Source organism: Homalodisca vitripennis, chromosome 5 (genome assembly GCF_021130785.1).
Source record: "Homalodisca vitripennis isolate AUS2020 chromosome 5, UT_GWSS_2.1, whole genome shotgun sequence".
Taxonomy (NCBI): domain Eukaryota; kingdom Metazoa; phylum Arthropoda; class Insecta; order Hemiptera; family Cicadellidae; genus Homalodisca; species Homalodisca vitripennis.
The window spans coordinates 178,539,268-178,565,594 of record NC_060211.1 but is presented as its reverse complement, the minus strand read 5'-3'; the positions used below and the strand labels follow the sequence as shown (position 1 = coordinate 178,565,594).

At 37.1% G+C, this 26,327-nt stretch overlaps 1 protein-coding gene across 2 annotated transcripts in view; it reads left to right on the top strand.

The window, feature by feature from the left end:
• The window catches only part of LOC124363243 (solute carrier family 2, facilitated glucose transporter member 8-like), a 52,074-nt gene extending 36,979 nt beyond the window's left edge, over nt 1-15,095 (top strand). Inside the window, exons 5-7 of one of the 2 annotated variants that reach the window (XM_046818421.1) lie at nt 9,788-9,896; nt 14,063-14,225; nt 15,030-15,095. In XM_046818421.1, coding sequence (XP_046674377.1) covers nt 9,788-9,896; nt 14,063-14,225; nt 15,030 — 273 coding nt within the window. In that variant the 3' untranslated portion in view covers nt 15,031-15,095. Of the gene's footprint in view, nt 1-9,787; nt 9,897-14,062; nt 14,226-14,973 lie in introns of both variants that reach the window. The other variant, XM_046818419.1, reaches the window with a different exon arrangement.
• The last annotated feature ends 11,232 nt before the right edge of the window (nt 15,096-26,327 follow it).

The window sequence follows — 26,327 nt, the reverse complement described above, 5'->3', positions numbered from 1 at the left end:
ACCCATAGTGCGACGCTGGGGATACAAGCGTCCTCTCATAGCTTTTCTACCCTGGGTTCTGCTGTCAGCATGGTACCTAGACCTTTTATACTGTATGTTACTATCATACAATAGGTTAGGTTAATTGTTGATTGTGGGTTCACTCCTGTCCCCACCCATAGTGCTACGCTGGGGATACAAGCGTCCTCTCATAGCTTGGTTCTACCCTGGGTTCTGCTGTCAGCATGGTACCTAGACCTTTTATACTGTATGTTACTATCATGCAATAGGTTAGGTTAATTGTTGATTGTGGGTTCACTCCTGTCCCCACCCATAGTGCGACGCTGGGGATACAAGCGTCCTCTCATAGCTTGGTTCTACCCTGGGTTCTGCTGTCAGCATGGTACCTAGACCTTTTATACTGTATGTTACTATCATACAATAGGTTAGGTTAATTGTTGATTGTGGGTTCACTCCTGTCCCCACCCATAGTGCGACGCTGGGGATACAAGCGTCCTCTCATAGCTTGGTTCTACCCTGGGTTCTGCTGTCAGCATGGTACCTAGACCTTTTATACTGTATGTTACTATCATACAATAGGTTAGGTTAATTGTTGATTGTGGGTTCACTCCTGTCCCCACCCATAGTGCGACGCTGGGGATACAAGCGTCCTCTCATAGCTTGGTTCTACCCTGGGTTCTGCTGTCAGCATGGTACCTAGACCTTTTATACTGTATGTTACTATCATACAATAGGTTAGGTTAATTGTTGATTGTGGGTTCACTCCTGTCCCCACCCATAGTGCGACGCTGGGGATACAAGCGTCCTCTCATAGCTTGGTTCTACCCTGGGTTCTGCTGTCAGCATGGTACCTAGACCTTTTATACTGTATGTTACTATCATACAATAGGTTAGGTTAATTGTTGATTGTGGGTTCACTCCTGTCCCCACCCATAGTGCGACGCTGGGGATACAAGCGTCCTCTCATAGGTTGGTTCTACCCTGGGTTCTGCTGTCAGCATGGTACCTAGACCTTTTATACTGTATGTTACTATCATACAATAGGTTAGGTTAATTGTTGATTGTGGGTTCACTCCTGTCCCCACCCATAGTGCGACGCTGGGGATACAAGCGTCCTCTCATAGCTTCTACCCTGGGTTCTGCTGTCAGCATGGTACCTAGACCTTTTATACTGTATGTTACTATCATACAATAGGTTAGGTTAATTGTTGATTGTGGGTTCACTCCTGTCCCCACCCATAGTGCGACGCTGGGGATACAAGCGTCCTCTCATAGCTTGGTTCTACCCTGGGTTCTGCTGTCAGCATGGTACCTAGACCTTTTATACTGTATGTTACTATCATACAATAGGTTAGGTTAATTGTTGATTGTGGGTTCACTCCTGTCCCCACCCATAGTGCGACGCTGGGGATACAAGCGTCCTCTCATAGCTTGGTTCTACCCTGGGTTCTGCTGTCAGCATGGTACCTAGACCTTTTATACTGTATGTTACTATCATACAATAGGTTAGGTTAATTGTTGATTGTGGGTTCACTCCTGTCCCCACCCATAGTGCGACGCTGGGGATACAAGCGTCCTCTCATAGCTTGGTTCTACCCTGGGTTCTGCTGTCAGCATGGTACCTAGACCTTTTATACTGTATGTTACTATCATACAATAGGTTAGGTTAATTGTTGATTGTGGGTTCACTCCTGTCCCCACCCATAGTGCGACGCTGGGGATACAAGCGTCCTCTCATAGCTTGGTTCTACCCTGGGTTCTGCTGTCAGCATGGTACCTAGACCTTTTATACTGTATGTTACTATCATACAATAGGTTAGGTTAATTGTTGATTGTGGGTTCACTCCTGTCCCCACCCATAGTGCTACGCTGGGGATACAAGCGTCCTCTCATAGCTTGGTTCTACCCTGGGTTCTGCTGTCAGCATGGTACCTAGACCTTTTATACTGTATGTTACTATCATACAATAGGTTAGGTTAATTGTTGATTGTGGGTTCACTCCTGTCCCCACCCATAGTGCGACGCTGGGGATACAAGCGTCCTCTCATAGCTTGGTTCTACCCTAGGTTCTGCTGTCAGCATGGTACCTAGACCTTTTATACTGTATGTTACTATCATACAATAGGTTAGGTTAATTGTTGATTGTGGGTTCACTCCTGTCCCCACCCATAGTGCGACGCTGGGGATACAAGCATCCTCTCATAGCTTGGTTCTACCCTGGGTTCTGCTGTCAGCATGGTACCTAGACCTTTTATACTGTATGTTACTATCATACAATAGGTTAGGTTAATTGTTGATTGTGGGTTCACTCCTGTCCCCACCCATAGTGCGACGCTGGGGATACAAGCGTCCTCTCATAGCTTGGTTCTACCCTGGGTTCTGCTGTCAGCATGGTACCTAGACCTTTTATACTGTATGTTACTATCATACAATAGGTTAGGTTAATTGTTGATTGTGGGTTCACTCCTGTCCCCACCCATAGTGCGACGCTGGGGATACAAGCGTCCTCTCATAGCTTGGTTCTACCCTGGGTTCTGCTGTCAGCATGGTACCTAGACCTTTTATACTGTATGTTACTATCATACAATAGGTTAGGTTAATTGTTGATTGTGGGTTCACTCCTGTCCCCACCCATAGTGCGACGCTGGGGATACAAGCGTCCTCTCATAGCTTGGTTCTACCCTGGGTTCTGCTGTCAGCATGGTACCTAGACCTTTTATACTGTATGTTACTATCATACAATAGGTTAGGTTAATTGTTGATTGTGGGTTCACTCCTGTCCCCACCCATAGTGCGACGCTGGGGATACAAGCATCCTCTCATAGCTTGGTTCTACCCTGGGTTCTGCTGTCAGCATGGTACCTAGACCTTTTATACTGTATGTTACTATCATACAATAGGTTAGGTTAATTGTTGATTGTGGGTTCACTCCTGTCCCCACCCATAGTGCGACGCTGGGGATACAAGCATCCTCTCATAGCTTGGTTCTACCCTGGGTTCTGCTGTCAGCATGGTACCTAGACCTTTTATACTGTATGTTACTATCATACAATAGGTTAGGTTAATTGTTGATTGTGGGTTCACTCCTGTCCCCACCCATAGTGCGACGCTGGGGATACAAGCATCCTCTCATAGCTTGGTTCTACCCTGGGTTCTGCTGTCAGCATGGTACCTAGACCTTTTATACTGTATGTTACTATCATACAATAGGTTAGGTTAATTGTTGATTGTGGGTTCACTCCTGTCCCCACCCATAGTGCGACGCTGGGGATACAAGCATCCTCTCATAGCTTGGTTCTACCCTGGGTTCTGCTGTCAGCATGGTACCTAGACCTTTTATACTGTATGTTACTATCATACAATAGGTTAGGTTAATTGTTGATTGTGGGTTCACTCCTGTCCCCACCCATAGTGCGACGCTGGGGATACAAGCGTCCTCTCATAGCTTGGTTCTACCCTGGGTTCTGCTGTCAGCATGGTACCTAGACCTTTTATACTGTATGTTACTATCATACAATAGGTTAGGTTAATTGTTGATTGTGGGTTCACTCCTGTCCCCACCCATAGTGCGACGCTGGGGATACAAGCATCCTCTCATAGCTTGGTTCTACCCTGGGTTCTGCTGTCAGCATGGTACCTAGATCTTTTATATACTGTATGTTACTATCATACAATAGGTTAGGTTAATTGTTGATTGTGGGTTCACTTCCTGTCCCCACCCATAGTGCGACGCTGGGGATACAAGCGTCCTCTCATAGCTTGGTTCTACCCTAGGTTCTGCTGTCAGCATGGTACCTAGACCTTTTATACTGTATGTTACTATCATACAATAGGTTAGGTTAATTGTTGATTGTGGGTTCACTCCTGTCCCCACCCATAGTGCGACGCTGGGGATACAAGCATCCTCTCATAGCTTGGTTCTACCCTGGGTTCTGCTGTCAGCATGGTACCTAGACCTTTTATACTGTATGTTACTATCATACAATAGGTTAGGTTAATTGTTGATTGTGGGTTCACTCCTGTCCCCACCCATAGTGCGACGCTGGGGATACAAGCATCCTCTCATAGCTTGGTTCTACCCTGGGTTCTGCTGTCAGCATGGTACCTAGACCTTTTATACTGTATGTTACTATCATACAATAGGTTAGGTTAATTGTTGATTGTGGGTTCACTCCTGTCCCCACCCATAGTGCGACGCTGGGGATACAAGCTTCCTCTCATAGCTTGGTTCTACCCTGGGTTCTGCTGTCAGCATGGTACCTAGACCTTTTATACTGTATGTTACTATCATACAATAGGTTAGGTTAATTGTTGATTGTGGGTTCACTCCTGTCCCCACCCATAGTGCGACGCTGGGGATACAAGCGTCCTCTCATAGCTTGGTTCTACCCTGGGTTCTGCTGTCAGCATGGTACCTAGACCTTTTATACTGTATGTTACTATCATACAATAGGTTAGGTTAATTGTTGATTGTGGGTTCACTCCTGTCCCCACCCATAGTGCGACGCTGGGGATACAAGCGTCCTCTCATAGCTTGGTTCTACCCTGGGTTCTGCTGTCAGCATGGTACCTAGACCTTTTATACTGTATGTTACTATCATACAATAGGTTAGGTTAATTGTTGATTGTGGGTTCACTCCTGTCCCCACCCATAGTGCGACGCTGGGGATACAAGCATCCTCTCATAGCTTGGTTCTACCCTGGGTTCTGCTGTCAGCATGGTACCTAGACCTTTTATACTGTATGTTACTATCATACAATAGGTTAGGTTAATTGTTGATTGTGGGTTCACTCCTGTCCCCACCCATAGTGCGACGCTGGGGATACAAGCATCCTCTCATAGCTTGGTTCTACCCTGGGTTCTGCTGTCAGCATGGTACCTAGACCTTTTATACTGTATGTTACTATCATACAATAGGTTAGGTTAATTGTTGATTGTGGGTTCACTCCTGTCCCCACCCATAGTGCGACGCTGGGGATACAAGCTTCTTCTCATAGCTTGGTTCTACCCTGGGTTCTGCTGTCAGCATGGTACCTAGACCTGTTATATATGTTACTATCATACAATAGGTTAGGTTAATTGTTGATTGTGGGTTCACTCCTGTCCCCACCCATAGTGCGACGCTGGGGATACAAGCGTCCTCTCATAGCTTGGTTCTACCCTGGGTTCTGCTGTCAGCATGGTACCTAGACCTTTTATACTGTATGTTACTATCATACAATAGGTTAGGTTAATTGTTGATTGTGGGTTCACTCCTGTCCCCACCCATAGTGCGACGCTGGGGATACAAGCGTCCTCTCATAGCTTGGTTCTACCCTGGGTTCTGCTGTCAGCATGGTACCTAGACCTTTTATACTGTATGTTACTATCATACAATAGGTTAGGTTAATTGTTGATTGTGGGTTCACTCCTGTCCCCACCCATAGTGCGACGCTGGGGATACAAGCATCCTCTCATAGCTTGGTTCTACCCTGGGTTCTGCTGTCAGCATGGTACCTAGACCTTTTATACTGTATGTTACTATCATACAATAGGTTAGGTTAATTGTTGATTGTGGGTTCACTCCTGTCCCCACCCATAGTGCGACGCTGGGGATACAAGCGTCCTCTCATAGCTTGGTTCTACCCTGGGTTCTGCTGTCAGCATGGTACCTAGACCTTTTATACTGTATGTTACTATCATACAATAGGTTAGGTTAATTGTTGATTGTGGGTTCACTCCTGTCCCCACCCATAGTGCGACGCTGGGGATACAAGCATCCTCTCATAGCTTGGTTCTACCCTGGGTTCTGCTGTCAGCATGGTACCTAGACCTTTTATACTGTATGTTACTATCATACAATAGGTTAGGTTAATTGTTGATTGTGGGTTCACTCCTGTCCCCACCCATAGTGCGACGCTGGGGATACAAGCGTCCTCTCATAGCTTGGTTCTACCCTGGGTTCTGCTGTCAGCATGGTACCTAGACCTTTTATACTGTATGTTACTATCATACAATAGGTTAGGTTAATTGTTGATTGTGGGTTCACTCCTGTCCCCACCCATAGTGCGACGCTGGGGATACAAGCATCCTCTCATAGCTTGGTTCTACCCTGGGTTCTGCTGTCAGCATGGTACCTAGACCTTTTATACTGTATGTTACTATCATACAATAGGTTAGGTTAATTGTTGATTGTGGGTTCACTCCTGTCCCCACCCATAGTGCGACGCTGGGGATACAAGCATCCTCTCATAGCTTGGTTCTACCCTGGGTTCTGCTGTCAGCATGGTACCTAGACCTTTTATACTGTATGTTACTATCATACAATAGGTTAGGTTAATTGTTGATTGTGGGTTCACTCCTGTCCCCACCCATAGTGCGACGCTGGGGATACAAGCGTCCTCTCATAGCTTGGTTCTACCCTGGGTTCTGCTGTCAGCATGGTACCTAGACCTTTTATACTGTATGTTACTATCATACAATAGGTTAGGTTAATTGTTGATTGTGGGTTCACTCCTGTCCCCACCCATAGTGCGACGCTGGGGATACAAGCATCCTCTCATAGCTTGGTTCTACCCTGGGTTCTGCTGTCAGCATGGTACCTAGACCTTTTATACTGTATGTTACTATCATACAATAGGTTAGGTTAATTGTTGATTGTGGGTTCACTCCTGTCCCCACCCATAGTGCGACGCTGGGGATACAAGCGTCCTCTCATAGCTTGGTTCTACCCTGGGTTCTGCTGTCAGCATGGTACCTAGACCTTTTATACTGTATGTTACTATCATACAATAGGTTAGGTTAATTGTTGATTGTGGGTTCACTCCTGTCCCCACCCATAGTGCGACGCTGGGGATACAAGCGTCCTCTCATAGCTTGGTTCTACCCTGGGTTCTGCTGTCAGCATGGTACCTAGACCTTTTATACTGTATGTTACTATCATACAATAGGTTAGGTTAATTGTTGATTGTGGGTTCACTCCTGTCCCCACCCATAGTGCGACGCTGGGGATACAAGCGTCCTCTCATAGCTTGGTTCTACCCTGGGTTCTGCTGTCAGCATGGTACCTAGACCTTTTATACTGTATGTTACTATCATACAATAGGTTAGGTTAATTGTTGATTGTGGGTTCACTCCTGTCCCCACCCATAGTGCTACGCTGGGGATACAAGCATCCTCTCATAGCTTGGTTCTACCCTGGGTTCTGCTGTCAGCATGGTACCTAGACCTTTTATACTGTATGTTACTATCATACAATAGGTTAGGTTAATTGTTGATTGTGGGTTCACTCCTGTCCCCACCCGTAGTGCGACGCTGGGGATACAAGCGTCCTCTCATAGCTTGGTTCTACCCTAGGTTCTGCTGTCAGCATGGTACCTAGACCTTTTATACTGTATGTTACTATCATACAATAGGTTAGGTTAATTGTTGATTGTGGGTTCACTCCTGTCCCCACCCATAGTGCTACGCTGGGGATACAAGCATCCTCTCATAGCTTGGTTCTACCCTGGGTTCTGCAGTCAGCATGGTACCTAGATCTTTTATACTGTATGTTACTATCATACAATAGGTTAGGTTAATTGTTGATTGTGGGTTCACTTCTGTCCCCACCCATAGTGCGACGCTGGGGATACAAGCGTCCTCTCATAGCTTGGTTCTACCCTAGGTTCTGCTGTCAGCATGGTACCTAGACCTTTTATACTGTATGTTACTATCATACAATAGGTTAGGTTAATTGTTGATTGTGGGTTCACTCCTGTCCCCACCCATAGTGCGACGCTGGGGATACAAGCATCCTCTCATAGCTTGGTTCTACCCTGGGTTCTGCTGTCAGCATGGTACCTAGACCTTTTATACTGTATGTTACTATCATACAATAGGTTAGGTTAATTGTTGATTGTGGGTTCACTCCTGTCCCCACCCATAGTGCGACGCTGGGGATACAAGCATCCTCTCATAGCTTGGTTCTACCCAGGGTTCTGCTGTCAGCATGATACCTAGACCTGTTATACTGTATGTTACTATCATACAATAGGTTAGGTTAATTGTTGATTGTGGGTTCACTCCTGTCCCCACCCATAGTGCGACGCTGGGGATACAAGCTTCTTCTCATAGCTTGGTTCTACCCTGGGTTCTGCTGTCAGCATGGTACCTAGACCTGTTATACTGTATGTTACTATCATACAATAGGTTAGGTTAAGTGTTGATTGTGTGTTCACTCCTGTCCCCACCCATAGTGCGACGCTGGGGATACAAGCGTCCTCTCATAGCTTCTACCCTGGGTTCTGCTGTCAGCATGGTACCTAGACCTTTTATACTGTATGTTACTATCATACAATAGGTTAGGTTAATTGTTGATTGTGGGTTCACTCCTGTCCCCACCCATAGTGCGACGCTGGGGATACAAGCGTCCTCTCATAGCTTGGTTCTACCCTGGGTTCTGCTGTCAGCATGGTACCTAGACCTTTTATACTGTATGTTACTATCATACAATAGGTTAGGTTAATTGTTGATTGAGGGTTCACTGCTGTCTCCATCAATTGTGCGACGCTGAGGCTACAAGTAGCGTTGATAGCTTCTACCTTTTTATACTGTGATGCTTGGTGTTATGCTGTCTGGCTTAGTCTAGTCATTTTTGGTGTTAGACATTTTGGTTCATGTGACTTCTCATTGGTTAATACCCACAAATCACAGCCAGTAAAACAAAACTATGGTCTACTCAATGTTATGCTACAGCAGTTGTGTTTGTTTATGTATCTGTACATGGGTTATACTGACGTTAAATTTAAGTTTACAAACTTTTATTTATGATTTATAAATAAATAATTGGTGATACTTTGTGTCATGATGTTAGTATTAGGGAAAAGACCTTGCTGTGGAAGACATTAATTTATTATTATCTGAACGGAGATTCCATTTAATACAAAACAATTTTCTGATGCATTGAAAAACATGCAAGTGAATAAAATATTTAGTGTTAGTAAGAGAAAGAAACAGAAGTATAATAATTACCATACACTGAATTTACAGTATCAAAATTACTATAACAATTACAGTAATATTTAGGGGTGAGAAACATTTAAAATTGGAAAAATAACGATAGCATAGCAACAAAGCAATGACAATCATATTACTATTGATCAAAAATAAAGAAATAATGAAATCAAATAAAAAAATAATGAGCTTGCTGTGGTTTAGTATTATTATAAATATTATGACAATAATAAACATTATAAATTCATTAAGTAATTAAATAAATTACAACAACGTGTATAATGCATTAAGAAAATACTACACATAACGTAGCTTTGGTAGGAAGGGTTGATACAATATTGAATTTTGAGTTTAGATCCAGTTTATCTACATTTTATTGCAGTGTCTGGTATCTGACACTGTCTCAGACTTGACTCCTAGAATCCGGAGTCATGTTTGTCTGATGATATCCAAAGAAATCCGATGATAAAGAAGCTCAAACGAATCATTTATATTGTTTCGACACCAGAGACACCTATAAAAAGGTGAAGTGGTAGTCTTATTGTCTCATCAGATACAGAATTGAGTGCACTACGATCTGATAGACACAATGTCTAAGAATGGTGGAGCAACCAAGTTTTCTACACACAATTTAGCTATGGTAGGAAGGGTCGATTTAATTGAATTTTAAGTTTAGCTCCAGTTCACCTTCCTTTTATTGCTTGGAGACCGTGTCTATCACATCGTAGTATTAATTATCCTCACATAATTATTCCGGACATTGTATTTTCCATTACAATAATAGTAGATTCTTAGACTTAATTTTCTTTCCAGGGCTGTTTTGCGTATCTTACCTATCAGTGTGAGAATGGCAATAACTCCATCCTTGTACAATGGGGTGTTCTGCTTTCCTTGGCTACGTACATCATAGTCTGCTCCTGTGGTAATTACTAATAGATCTTGAGAGATTAGCAATAATATTAGATGACATAAGGACCAAAAATCTAAGAATTCAATTTCATGAAAATATTGATTATATGTAATATTAAAGATCAAGGATTGTGTTTCCATTATTAGGTGTACGGATGAATGGCAGAACATTAAACCACTTTGGTTGTTGTCACTGAAATATCATGTACTGAGCTAATAGAGAATGATGTAAACATCCGTAGCCTGGCAATGAAGACTAATTGTTTTGGTCCTTCCTCATACTCTACAAATCATGACACATCTAAAGGCTAAAATCCGTGTAATTCATTTTGTGATAAATTAGACTTGTTGACATTATTCCCATTGTTTGATTCCACCCTTGGTATCGGTATTGTACCTAAATCAATATATGTGGATCTATTCAAATAATCTGACTACATATAGAAAAGACTTATAATTTTTGTTTTAATTGAAATTTAATAATATATCACTATGGATATTTGACTCAAAGTTTTGGGTACTCACACATCCCTACGTTATTCATAAGGTTTTCTTATTACTTTAACTACGTATGAAAACAAAAGTCATCTGAAGGACATAAACGTTAAATAACAAATGATAAAATGAAAAAAAAAAATATTTCTTTATTTGAGGCGAAATTAGGGCCTCATGGCCCTTTCTTACATTTAACCTCATATAGAAGCTAGAACAAATATTCTTATTTTTTAAATGATAATAAAACTAAATATTTTGCTGTAAACATTTTCAATATGAATAACAAAAAGTACAACTTTATTGAAGAATATAAACTAACAAAAATGTATAATGATTAAAAAGGTATATAGACATATTTATAAACACGTACTCACACACAATAATAGCATATACTTGTATATAATGCAAATTAGAAACACACTACCCTCACACACACTACTCATGCCAGTGCAACCGCAGCGAAAGAGACCTATGCTGACCCCGCCCCAACCATCTGCCCCAATAGCCCCAGATAGTGAGTGCTTCCTCAGCAATGCCACGAACCGAGGACGACTCTCTAAGGATGTTATGCTACGAGGAAGGGAATTCCACAGACGATACGCCGTTACTACAAAAGACTTGTCATACACAGCAGTTCTGTGCAACGGCATGTGAAGCACAGACGAACCAGAGCGAGTTCTATCTACACCACTTTGAGAGACAAATTGTAAATCGTTTAAGAAATAATTTCGAAAGCCAGAATTTAAAATTGAATGGACCAATGTTGACAAATGAACTGGCATGAACAATCAAAGCAATAAAATTAAAAAAAAAATTATGGCTCATGTAATGATACTAATATTGTAAAGAACCAATTAGTGTGGTGGTGTAATGATTAGTGTTTTGTATAGTTTTTTATTAAGTGCATGTTTATAGAGTTAGTGAAGTTGACAAACAACATGTAGGTTGTGATTCCTGACTTAGGCATGCCACAACGCTTTGGTAAGATTTGTTTATTTTAACCTAGTTTGTAATTATGTATTAGGTTAGTTCTTTACCTGAAGAAGAGATCAGATTGCAGAACTCAAAACATTGTGTTACTGATTTCTTGTTTCACTGAACGACGGCAAATGTCCGGAAAAATCCTGTTTCCTTCAGAACCAATTAGCTGCGAAGTGTATTCCATATTAACATGTTTAATAATGTTTATAAGGATTGGATGAATAATAATTGAATTATTAAAAAAATTGACCTTTTTCACTTGAATATGTAGGCTACACCCTTCACTGTAAATAATTGATTTTCCGTTTTACAAATTACTGTAAATATAAGTGAGACTTGAAAACAAGAAGTCAGTCCAGTTACTTACAATGGAAACAAAAATCTTGTGTCTGTCCAAATTATGGTTGTAATCATTTCAATGGAAACATCAAACTAAGAACTCATTTTTAACTTCATTGGCTGAGCGGTAGCTAAACCTATCATTTGAGAGGGTAGAACATTTCATTTATGTCTGTCTGCATGGTATCTTGAAAATGAATTGACCACCAGTTGAAATTGTGTATGAAGCTTTTATATGATCAACATTGAGTATGATGATGGTGCATGTCTCTCCATGGGATTTGATCGAACGTTGGGAAATATTTTCCCAAATATTTTTTATGTCTTATGACGGACAACAATAATGCTAATGAGAAAGTATTAGAATAAATAAATTTTTTAAAACACTAAGTACAATCATATAAGGTTTCAGCATGGGACTTCTTTTATTCATAGACTTCGAAGAAAATTAATATAATGGAAAGTCAATTGGTGACAAAATTTGATTTCAGGGCACTCTTGCATTCTTGCATCCTCCCTAGCCCACCAAAACTGTTATTTTTTTTAATACTGGTATGAAACCATATTTATGAACGAAAATGTGAATGTATCATGTGGCAAGACAACTCGAGAAATATTTCATCTCTAGACTTTAAATTTTGCATGAAACTTTATTTCTACACAGATAGGAATTAGAGTCATATCCAACCATAGGATTCCTCTGAGCAGGGGATCACCCTGTAGGCGGACCAAATTTTTCTTTTGTCTTGCCAGCGGGAGTTAAATATTTACCTGTATGATTGTATATACAAGGTGTTTGAAAAGTCTGGGTACGGCTTAATATTTTACAAACCAAAGCAGATAACATCTATAAACTTTGCACAGTGTCAACCATGGGGGGACGTCCCACAGAGGAAGACATGGAAATCTTAAATTAAAGCATGGGTCGAGTGATACCTCATTTGAAAGAGCTGACTTAATAGAGTTGAATGCCGCAAACCGCATCTCAAAAGATTTATCCAATCAGAAATGGCGGGTTGTTTAGGTACACATTGTGAAGTACATTATGCACCATTTAAGACCATTTATTTTTACTTATTGATATCTTAAAAAGAAAAATGTGTAAAAAACAGTTTACAACACTGTGTTCAGCACAAAAAAAGAACGTGCAGTTATGCAGTAATGCATATGCAATAATGCCATATGTTTATTATTGGCAATGTCCATTGCTCACAAGGCTTAAAGACAATAAATATATTCTATTCTATGCATCACAGTACCAAATTTACATAGAAAAAATTGAGTCACAAAACTTTATTAATAATATTGAAGGGATAGTACACTTTAATATGACCTGTGTCATAATAAAGTATTACCGGACATTGCTCGACTGCTCGACGGTGGTTTGACTGATGTCTGAAGTAAAGTAGGATGAGAGTCTAAGTAAAATCCGCTTTCTAAACACTTAAAAACTCTATGATATACAATTTTGATTTTAGATGTTTATTAAAATACAGTGAGTTCTGAACAAGCCTTGTGTTCACCATCCAACACCCCCTCCCTCTCCCAGTTGAAGAAATCAGATTTTCATACCAATTTAGACTTGTAATATAAGGATGAACAGATAATTTTGTGTAACACGTTAACTGCGGCTGAGTGCTCGGTTCGGTCACTCAGTATAGACGAGCAGTGAAGGTGTTAAATTTCTTGGTGTGAATGAGCATCCGATTAGTAGAATGGTCCTTCCCCTAGAGGGTGGTGTCTGATCTTATTAAGTACGTGTAGATCGGTACCTCTAGGGTTGTGGGTCTAATTACAGGATATGATCACATGAGGAAGTATTTTCACAGAGTTGACATTTTTTTGGGAGGATCCGCTCTGTAAAGTGTGTGATGAGCAGAAGGAAACTGCTGAACTCCTGCTCTTTGACTGTCCTGCAATAGCGATGGAACAGCACGTCATTTTGGGTAGTCTGGACAAGGGTGGTGAATCTCCCCAGGGGAGGACCTGATTGGTCGTTTTTGGCGGTTTTTTTAAGCTGTTGAAACTGTAAACTGGTTGGCCTCATGGTACACTTCCGAGGTGTGCAAAAGGTCCTTAAGGCTTAATTGTATGGCAATAGGCTGCCCCTTAGAAGAAGAAGAAGAAAAAGAAAAAAGTGTTAAAGCTCAATATACACTGTGTTTACATTGTATGTATAGATACAAATGGTAAATTTCAATAAATTGATCAACAGTTTTTATTAAATGTCAAATTAAGTACATTAAGGGCCATGCTGAGGTTGCAGATCAATTTAAGACCAGATTTTTATTTCTTCAAATTTGAGCGATACTCTAAAGTTATTGCAATTTAGCTGTTGTTTAGATTATTATGTATATTTTTCAGGTCTCAGCTCAATATCAATGTCACTGATCGGAGAATACTTTCCTTCTCATCTGAAGGCCAAAGGCTCGACCGTAGCAACGTTTTTCTTCTGCGGGGCAGCGTTTCTGTCGACCAATCTCTTCCCTGACGCCGTGTCTAGCTTCGGTCTTTCTCGAACTTGCTGGTGAGTGTGAGTATGGGTTACTGATGTCACTCGCACCTATATTTTCTACTAAAAATAAACAAAATGAAGTTTTTATAAAAAATTGTTTTTTCTGACGACACAATAGGCGTATAGCATACAGTTTTATTAGAATATATTGTAGATAAAGAATGTGCAAGCTCACTAAACATGATAAAAGTTTCCATTGAGAAAAATGTTTATCAAGAGCTGTATACTTCTGAACTGGGGCACTTCTAAATTTAAAAATTAAACTGTAATATTTGTTATGGTACGATATAACTTTAGCAGAGTGTTTGTTTTGGCAACTTTACAAATGTTAGTTGCTAATATAGTGTTAACTACTCATACTTTATAATTAACATATTCTGTAATCTTATCTAACATGCACATGTGTCTCTTTACTACTCATTTTGATAAGAGAAATTATCTATTTGCCTTTTATTTAATCCTTGCATAAAAATATTTGTGTTTCCTTATGCGTATAAAAGTTGCTGAAGAAATTATAATGTGATAAAGGGTTTGTGAGTTTTGCAATGTTTAAAATACTAGAGGGAGAACTGAGTAACATTCTATTGTAAAACAATATGAGTTCTTTATGAATGTCTAAATAATACATAGTACTTACTTAAACTGTTGTTTCTAAATGAAAGACAATAGTATAATATTGTTCAATAACCAAGAAAGTAGAGAAATGTTAGTAGCAATGAAGCTGTTACAAGTTTAGGTAACGTTACCACTTCTGTTGTAGGTTCAGCTGCGGAGTACTGCTTGTTGCAACACTATTTGAGATTTTCGTTGTTCCAGAGACAAGTGGACTATCCTTTGCTGAGATACAAGATATTCTCAATAAATAGTACCATAAACAGATAATGTGGTTTTGTTATTTAACTTATATTAACCATCCCATAGAAGTGTAGATGTATTTAAATTTTACAAGTTTACAACTATTGAACAGTATATTTTAAAATTATATATGTGTATATCTAAGTATAATTAAAATATAATGATTGACAAATTTGTTCTCTAAACCTCAAACTTATGTAGAAAATTATACATGCAAAGAAATTGAGGTGAAAAAGTCCTTAATTATTAAGTTGGAAGAAGATTTTGGACTAATTTCCAATACTAGCCTGAGGAAATAAAAAAGTTTCAATCCAAGCATGAAGTGAAAAATTATAATAGCAAAACTTCAAGAAACAAATTTAAGAAATAAACAAAGTAGAGTTTTATGCTGACAGCCAAAAAAAGGACTTCCAGAGATTATTGGTAAACTCAGCAAAGGAAGGATTAGAATGAATGGACTGGTAAAACCTGGTGCAGGAATCCTTTGAGTATATAAACAGGCTGCAAAATCTTTTGATTACCTCGTTATATTGTTAGCAGGGACAAATGATATGACTAGATCTACAAGTGTCATATACGAAAAAATGGAAAATAAATTCAAAACTTTAAGTATATCAAAACCAATTTGTATTACAACAATACCTTTTCGCTTTGATATATTCCAGAACAGCACATTACATAATGATTTGGAAATGGCCAATAAGTATATATCGGTAACAGAAATTGTTGTGAGGTCGGATCATATTCATCTCATTGATTTGGATACTTTTAAAAGATGTCATTTTACCCACCACGGTTTACATCTGAATTACAAAGGCAAAAAGAAGCTTGGTCTTATGATAATTGATTCCATTCTTTCCAACAACAAGTTGGGAGAGAAAACTGATGCAGACATAATATCTGATGATTTTGGAACTGCTATTACACCCGGATTCCTGTTTTATGTGAGAAAAATCATAACTTGCGTCAATGAAGCAGTCATAGAATCTGTGATCCTGACTAGCATAGCACTCATCAGTGCAGATATGAATTACATGATTACAGACTATACATATGATAACCTTCTTCACACTGTATTTCTGCAGATTTTGGTACAGAAAAGCAGATGAGTACTGGAGTTTCAACTGCATTTCATGACAGGTTCGGCAAGCCATCACTCGCAAACTGGTTGAATTCACATTTAGCTGACCAGCTGGATAAGGACGGAGCCGGCGCGTACAGCTTGTTTACCAAACCCAAATTTAATCAGAAACCGACGATATCTGACTACAACTCTGCTTTTGATGCCCTTGCAGAACACTTTACAAACATGAAATACAAATCTCTCATATATTCCCCAATGGGGTGCATTCAAGACAAAATATAACTTGAAAATTTTTGTTTCTAAAATCTGATTTTCAGAAGTTAACAGAAGCAAATATTACCATTGTTGCATACATCGAGAAGACAAAGCAGATTTTAATAAAAGCTGATACACAGATGAAGTAAAAGAAGAAAAGCAGCATATTTTGGAAGTGAGCAAACTAGCAAGATATACTAAGAATCAATATATTAAAAACAAAGTTAAATTACATAAATATTTTAATAAGAAATGATCTCAGCTAAAAAACCACACTTTCACAACATAATCAAAACCTCAAATAATGTTTGTAAAGCAACGTGATATATTATAAATCATGAAACAAACCATGATAAAAGATGCACAACTAATAATGTAGAAATTCTTACAGATGGTAAATTATTTTCAAATCAACAAAAAATGTCATATTTTTTATAATTTTGTTATAACTATGTTATTGAGTCTAGTATACCCTTATTACCAAACAAAAATGATGAACTAATTTCACGATTTGTGAATTAACACAAATCAATTCCAAATTTATATGCAAACCTGCCACTAAAGAGGATAAGTTAAAAATGATTGCTGTTTTTTTAAAATAAGTGGTCATCAGGTTTTGATGAGGTACCTATGACAGTCATTAAAATTGTTTATACAATTTTAGCTCAACCTTTGACTCATCTGATCAATTCATATTTTGTAAGTGGCTATTTTCCTGACAAGCTAAAAATAGCTAAAGGGATTAAAAATCACTGAACATAAATTATGATTGTAAAGAATTGAAAAAATATTGACCTTTATCGATATTAACTGTAAGTTTTAAAATTTCTTTAAAAAAGGCTATGTTTACCCAGCTGGTTAATTACTTACAAGAGAATAATTTACAATATTCTGATTAGCATGGATTCAGACCAGGATGATCAGTAATTACTGCCGGAATTGAATTAGTCGAATATGATATTAATTCAATTGATAAAGGAGAAAAAATTGTTTGTGTTTTTTGGATCTAAGCAGAGCCTTTGATAGTGTATCACATGCTTTGCTTTTGGAAAAATATCAAACTTTCTGCATAAGTAAAAATAGTTTGGCTTGGTTTAGGTTCTACCTGACCAACTGGGAGCAGTTTGTTGAAATTAAATATGTGGCAAACAACAGATTAAATTATGCTTATGCTTCTCTACATTGGTGGAAATCCAGTATGGCGTTCCTTAGGGGTCTATTTTGGGGCCTATTTTGTTCTTATGCTACATAAGGGAGTTACCTAGTTTAGTGAATGAGAGATCTCATAAAGGAGAGTTCTCTGCAGATGAGGCAAGTGTCTGGATAAGTGAATCTCAGCTGTTAAGCTTAGAATTCAATAGTTCTGAAAATTTAAATAAAATCAATTTCTTTACCAATAATCAATTATTAGGAAATCAAACTAAAACCAATTGTGTAGTTTTTTCAACAAAATATTGTGAGACAGTGTTAGAACCTTGTATAATATTTAAAGAAAAATTATTAAAACAAGTAGATTCAACAACATTTTTAAGATTAACATTATTGATAAACATTTATCTTGGAATCTACATGTTGGCTAAGTTGTTAAAAAGATCTTATCTGGATTGTTTGTAATTTATAAATTGTCTAAACTCTGCTCCGTTCACAGTCTTGAGACTCTTTACTTGCATATATTGACTCCATAATTTCTTTCGGACTATGCATCTACAGAGGCTTCTTCAAAGTTCAATCTAAATAAAAAACTTATATTACCAAAACGTGCTGTACGTAAAATTTTAGGTTTAAATTGGAATGAGTCAGTGAGGGATGAGTTTCCTCGCTTGGGAATAATGACAGTGTACAGTCTGTTTATTTACCAAGCCTATGCTTACCACAGCTATTCGACTCGCTATACAGACAACATAGCCATTGAGGCCCACAGATTAGAATTATTTAAGAAGAAAACCTTTTTGGGTGCAGAATATCTAAACAAATTACCATCTGTAATTAAAAATGGAAAGTGCTTTAAAAAATTAAAAAGAAACTTTAAAGAATGTTTTATTGTTAAACCTTAGTATGAATTTTCACAATTTATTGAGTAACAAGAAATATTAGTTTAGAAAGAAAAGTCTGTGAATTAGGTGCAATCTATGTTTATTAATTAGTGTTATGTTTTTATAGGTTTAAAATACACATTTTATTAATATGACCCCATTCAATGTGCAGACTATGTACTTTAGTAAAGTAGAGGTGGAAAAATAAAGTTGTTCTCAATTCAGTCAAATTCAATTCAACAGCTGTAATTTTTAAAGTAATATTCCGTTTTAAAAAAAGGGAGACAGAGAATAAAATGATTATTGTCCAGTTTTAGTAGTACAAAATGATGACACCGTGGTTGTAGGTGTGGGCAGCGGTTCTGGATTATTTTGAGGCTAATACACTGGTGTATTCAGGATAAAACGGCAATTAATTTTGTGTCTAAATCAGAAAATAATTATCTATCTATAAAACTATTAAGAATTATTTTAGGTTCAAAATTAAACTGGAATGCATATATTGCAAATATAAGAAAGAGACAATAGACAATAGACAATAATATTTATTTCCATTAGGCATATTAACAATGCAATTAGGACATGTCATTTCTATGTTATAATATAAAATTGTTATGGTAACATCATAACTTTATACACAAAAAGTATTTAAAAATTGTACATTGTATGAGTAAAATTATTTACAAGCTTTAAGGATTAAGGTGCCTTAATATAGGAAGTTGTTTTAAGCAGTTTTGTGAAACAGAAGGCCTAACTCAAGTGCAAACTGAGATATCTGGTTGACAGTGATGGATAAAAGTGGTACTTGACAGAAATTACTTAATCAAAATACAGATTAATATAAACAAGACACAAGAAGTATTTAAGAGACAAAAGTGGTACTTAACAGAAATATTGACAAAGGTGGTACTTAACAGAAATAACTTAATCAAAATACAGATTTACATGTGGGACTTAGAAGCTAAGACTAAAGTATTCATCAGTTGTGTAAAATGCTTGACTTTTTAACATTTTAGTAATGATATTTTTAAAATTTTTGTATGTTATGTTTCTAATAGCTAATGGTAATTTGTTAAACAATTTAAGTTGTTGATATACATGGCTGTTGATTGTTTTAGAAAGTCTTACCGAAGGTGTCGCCAGATTGTTTCTTTGCCTAGTTAGATGATCATGAAAGGAGCTTTGGCAAGAAAATGAGTCTATGTTTTCCCTGACATAAATTAAATTGCTTAAAATATACAAGGACGGCATTGTCATAATTTCTAACCTTTGAAAACTTGCCTTACAGGATTGTCTGTTGGTAAGGTTATCTAAGATTCTAATGGCTTTTTTCTGCCAAATGAAAACTTTTGAAGCGTGACATGAATTGCCCCAAAAGCGTATTCCATGTCATTAGTGAATGGAAAAGACCATAGTAGGATAGTATAAGAGTGTCTAAGCTAACTGATTGTTTAAGTTTTCTGAGTAGAAATACAACACGTGACAGTCTTTTGCACAGATTTAGTGTATGAGGCTCCCAGCTCAGCTGATTGTCCAAGGTAAAACCCAACAACTTTACACACTCACTCGTGTTGTCCTCAGCAGGAATATCTCTTGGAGAGAAGTAGATTAACTCAGTCTTGTTATCATTTATAACTAGATTATTTAATTAAAACCACATTTTTGCTGAATCAAATGCATTCTTAATTTTTGGTTTAACATTTTTAAAGTTATCATCTGAGTAGATAAGTGTGGTGTCATCTGCGTAAAGTACGCAAAGAGAAGGAATATTACAATACATATCATTAACAAAAATCAGATAGAGAAGGGGTCCAAGGACAGAGCCTTGAGGGACACCTGCAATCACTTCTTGATAGGTTGAACTATTGTTATTGACCACCATTTTTTGTTTCCGCTCAGACAGATAGGATTTTATTAAGTTCAATTCATTATCTCTAATACCATAGAAAGATAATTTGTCATATAAAATATCAAAAGAAAGACAATCAAAGGCCTTGGTTAAATCTATTAAATTAGAGGCTATTATTGATTTGTTTTCAAAACCAGTTAATATATATATATTCTAAAATAACTGCTATTGCAGAGCAGGTGTTGTGCTTTGGTCGAAACCCATATTGGTGCTGATACAGTAAACTATTAGTACTAAAATATTCATACAACTGAAGTATTAAGCAGGATTCAATAATCTTTCCAATAATCGGGACAATTGCAATGGGTCGATAACATTCAGCTGAGTTACAGTCGCCTCTTTTAAAAATAGGGGTTACTCTTGTTAATTTTAAACAATTTGGAAATATACCATTTACAAGAACTAAGTTAATTAAATATGTAAGAGGACTAACTAAAGTATTCCCTAATGCTTTGATAACATAATTGGAGAGGCCAAACACATCTTCGCTTTTACTGTTACTAAGGTTAGACACAACCGATAACATTACATTAGAATCAACATGAGAGATTTTCTAGTCATCTATTTAATTTGGAAACTGAAACCATTAGATAATATTGAATATCTGCAGATAGCATATTTTGACTATTTAGACTAAAGTTGATGAGTTACACATGGTGGGGTCACTCAGGGCACTACTGTAATTATTTGTAAAAACAAAACTCTCAACTTTAAGGAAAATCCAGAAGAAAAATGTGAACTAGAGGACAGTAAGATATACCAGACTGATATTATTACATATAAAATACTAGAATTGGCAAACGTCTCAAAACATACTTTGGATTTTCTCTGAGTAAAATGTAAATATCATCACCTGAGATTGAAATGTTCATCACTTTATGTATAAAAGCCAAAGTTTTCACTCACTCACTCATCACTAATTATCCAACTATCTGGTATCCCAGAAATTTGAATTTGTATGCTTCATGACGTAATTAGATAAACTAAACATTTAAATAAAGCTTAATCGCTCATAAGGGTTGAAATGAGAAGTTTGAGAACAACTCAAAGTCCTTTATTAAAAAAATATTTTGTATTTTTAAATGTAAAGTAATACATCTGGATTTGATGTAGTTATGTGCAGTTTACTGCCAATCTTTATTAAATAACTGTAACTTGTAGATTGTTAGAATGTATGTATGTAATAGTTTTCATATACAACAGAAAACGTTGATACACACACGTAATGGATCAATCTGAACCTCAGCTAAGCTTGTTACGTGACACGTGGTGTGACATTCTCCTGCCTTGTTTAGTATTATTTATTAAATAACTATAACTTGTAGACTGTTAGAATGTATGTAATAGTTTTCATATACAACAGAAAACGTTGATACACACACGAAATGGATCAATCTGAACCTCAGCTAAGCTTGTTACGTGACACGTGGTGTGACATTCTCCTGCCTTGTTTAGTATTATTTATTAAATAACTATAACTTGTAGACTGTTAGAATGTGAATGTATGTAATAGTTTTCATATACAACAGAAAACGTTGATACACACACGAAATGGATCAATCTGAACCTCAGCTAAGCTTGTTACGTGACACGTGGTGTGACATTCTCCTGCCTTGTTTAGTATTATTTATTAAATAACTATAACTTGTAGACTGTTAGAATGTATGTATGTAATAGTTTTCATATACAACAGAAAACGTTGATACACACACGAAATGGATCAATCTGAACCTCAGCTAAGCTTGTTACGTGACACGTGGTGTGACATACTCCTGCCTTGTTTAGTATTATTTATTAAATAACTATAACTTGTAGACTGTTAGAATGTATGTAATAGTTTTCATATACAACAGAAAACGTTGATACACACACGAAATGGATCAATCTGAACCTCAGCTAAGCTTGTTACGTGACACGTGGTGTGACATACTCCTGCCTTGTTTAGTATTATTTATTAAATAACTGTAACTTGTAGACTGTTAGAATGTGAATGTATTTAACAGTTGTCATATACAACAGAAAACGTTGATACGCACATGGAGAAAGCTTGGATGCAGATTGAGCTCCATTAGTATTATTTATTAAATAACTATAACTTGTAGACTGTTAGAATGTATGTAATAGTTTTCATATACAACAGAAAACGTTGATACACACACGAAATGGATCAATCTGAACCTCAGCTAAGCTTGTTACGTGACACGTACATTCTCCTGCCTTGTTTAGTATTATTTATTAAATAACTGTAACTTGTAGACTGTTAGAATGTATGCATTTAACAGTTTGTCATATACAACAGAAAACGTTGATACACACATGTAATGGATCAATCTGAACCTCAGCTAAGCTTGTTACGTGACACGTGGTGTGACATACTCCTGCCTTGTTTAGTATTATGTATTAAATAACTGTAACTTGTAGACTGTTAGAATGTGAATGCATATTTAACAGTTGTCATATACAACAGAAAACGTTGATACACACATGTAATGGATCAATCTGAACCTCAGCTAAGCTTGTTACGTGACACGTGGTGTGACATTCTCCTGCCTTGTTTAGTATTATTTATTAAATAACTATAACTTGTAGACTGTTAGAATGTATGTAATAGTTTTTCATATACAACAGAAAACGTTGATACACACACGAAATGGATCAATCTGAACCTCAGCTAAGCTTGTTACGTGACACGTGGTGTGACATTCTCCTGCCTTGTTTAGTATTATTTATTAAATAACTATAACTTGTAGACTGTTAGAATGTATGTAATAGTTTTCATATACAACAGAAAACGTTGATACACACACGAAATGGATCAATCTGAACCTCAGCTAAGCTTGTTACGTGACACGTGGTGTGACATACTCCTGCCTTGTTTAGTATTATTTATTAAATAACTGTAACTTGTAGACTGTTAAATCTGAATGTATGTAATAGTTTTCATATACAACAGAAAACGTTGATACACACACGAAATGGATCAATCTGAACCTCAGCTAAGCTTGTTACGTGACACGTGGTGTGACATACTCCTGCCTTGTTTAGTATTATTTTATTTATTAAATAAAAATGTTTTAAAACACAACCATGGCTTAGTTAATCTACAACAGTGAAACATAGGGCTCATAATAATAACTTGTCAAGACAAATCGTAGAACCAAGTCATGTGAAATAGTGGAATTAAATATTTTGTAATGAAGCAATGCTACAATCAAAGTTTAAGTCACATAATTTGCCATTGAGAACTACGCAACAGGAGTGTCTCTTTTATGGTTGGATTGCGATGAATGCGAGTTAAAACTATCGCAGCAGAGGCCAGATAGTTAAGCCGACTTCCAATTGACCAGGCCCCACTCGACATGGCTGTGTTATTCAGGATCAGGTTTTATATATGAGCAAGCTACATAATCACCTATTGATTACTATTATTTGTAGCGTACTTGTTCAATTTTGTATCTGATTATCCGTGGCTTATTGCCTTTTTACTGTTTCAAACAATTTCTTTTTTCCAAATTTTCGGGGGTGGAGGGATACCCCATTACATCTTGCACGTTTGTATTCTGGACCGACTGTCCAGTTCTCGAGGAGATGTACTCCTTGTCATGTGTACAGTCTCCCGACACAGAGGGACTCACAGAGATGGGTTTATCTGCAACGATACAAACCGGAGATCGCGCCAGTGCATCGACTCTTTTGCTCGTAGTTACCAAAACAATCAAATTTTGACACCAGTTTATAACATTACTTTTAAAAGTACTAGTTTTTCTTCTAACTCTATGAATAAAAATTTCACATGTTGAAATCTAATATGATTGTACTCGGTTTATATAAATTTATTTATTAAATTATTTCTCCTTGCCATCATGGTTACACATAAGATTAATGTAAAAATATTGAGAGACATACTCATATAGAAAAGTAACCTCATGCAAAATTCTAAGTTGGTTCGTTTTAGAGATATAATGCAGACAAACATACAGATAGAGTGAGACAGACAGACAGAAATGAAAATTTTCCAGGTCCTTGAATAACAAAAAGTTGTAATACTACACAAGAAACTTGCTGTTATGTTCTAATTTTTTATTGTTTTATAAATTTGCTGTAAATAACCTTTTTACCTTGGTTAATTGTAAGATTAAGGCGACTAATAGGCATTTTGTTTATTAAATCTCAGCAGTCTTGGTACTTCGCCTTAAAATAATAATCTCCACTGTATTATTAAAATTACAACAAAACATAACAATGAAATTTGCAATACTACAGTATTTTAACAATTCACACAGGTTAAATTTTAAAATTGTATTGTTGACTAGGTTAATGTAATCATAACTGTCAAATAAATGTTGACATTAACAATAATAATAGCTTAAAACCAGTTAAAAATTACTGTATAAACTGATTATACAAATTAAATACCCTGTTTATATATGTAAAAGTTTATTGTGTACACTTACTGTGTAAATGTGTTCACTTCACTGTTACTACATTATCTACCAACCACAGGCATATTTTAACTGATATTAGGCTACACTTGTTATTGAAGTAGCTGTTATATTAATTACAGTGTGCAACATTTGTGTTTGTCACAATCTCTCTTTAGACACATACATATATAAAAAAAGTTTCCACAACTCTCTAATTCTTAAATTACTGTTATTTAGCTTGTGTATTGTCGTAACTTCGTATAAGGCCCCGGGCACGATACGAGCGGTGAGCGTCGAGCGTCGAGCGTCGAGCGGCACTCGGGCGTCATCCGAGCGGCGAGGGTGGTCACGATACAAGCGGCGCGAGTGTGTTGCAATATGCCTTCGAGTGAGGACCTAGTACATCTTCTGTTTTTATCGGAAAATTCAATGTTGAAAAGGCGTGTAGTTCGGGGTGCAAGCGTGGGATAAAACGATGGGGAGTTCATCCAATTAACAGGAGAATAAGGGTTTATGGAGAGTACCACCATCTCATCAAACAGTTGAAAGAAGATCCAGAACGTTTTTTCCAGTACATTCGGATGAGCGTACCGACGTTTGATTTTATTATAAATAGACTGAAGGGCAGACTGGAGAAGAAAAGAATCTGTTAATTGAGTATCACTAAGCTTCTTCAAAGGTGCGGTGCCGCTCTGACGCTAGGCGCTCGACGCTCGACGCTCACCGCTCGTATCGTGCCCGGGGCCTAATTAGTGATATACATGCTCGTCCCATCCTCTCTTTATACATAATCACATATAAAGTGTCCTAAAACTTTATAATACTTAATTTAAAGTTATTTAGCTTGTGTATAGCTTTTGTATTATTTGTGTGTGACATAGCTGTTTGTCACATTTTTTTACTTACATACATATAGAATGACCCACAACTCTCTAATAGTTAAGTTACAGTTATTTAGCTTGTGTACCGTATATACATAGCTTTTGTATTATTTGTATGTGACATAGCCGTTTGTCACACCCTTTATTTACATACATACATACATACATATAGAATGACCCACAACTCTCTAATAGTTAAGTTACAGTTATTTAGCTTGTGTGTATATACATAGCTTTTGTATTATTTGTATGTGACATAGCCGTTTGTCACATCCTTTTTTACTTACATACATATAGAATTGACCCACAACTCTCTAATAGTTAAGTTACAGTTATTTAGCTTGTGTACCGTATATACATAGCTTTTGTATTATTTGTATGTGACATAGCCGTTTGTCACACCCTTTATTTACATACATACATACAATCATATAGAATGACCCACAACTCTCTAATAGTTAAGTTACAGTTATTTAGCTTGTGTATATACATAGCTTTTGTATTAATTGGGTGTTACGTAGCTGTTCGTCATATCCTTTTTTCACTTACATACATATAGATTGACCCATAACTCTCTAATATTTTATTTAAAGTTATTTAGCTTGTGTATATACATAGCTTTTGTTTTATTTGGGTGTTACGTAGCTGTTCGTCATATCATTTTTTTACTTAC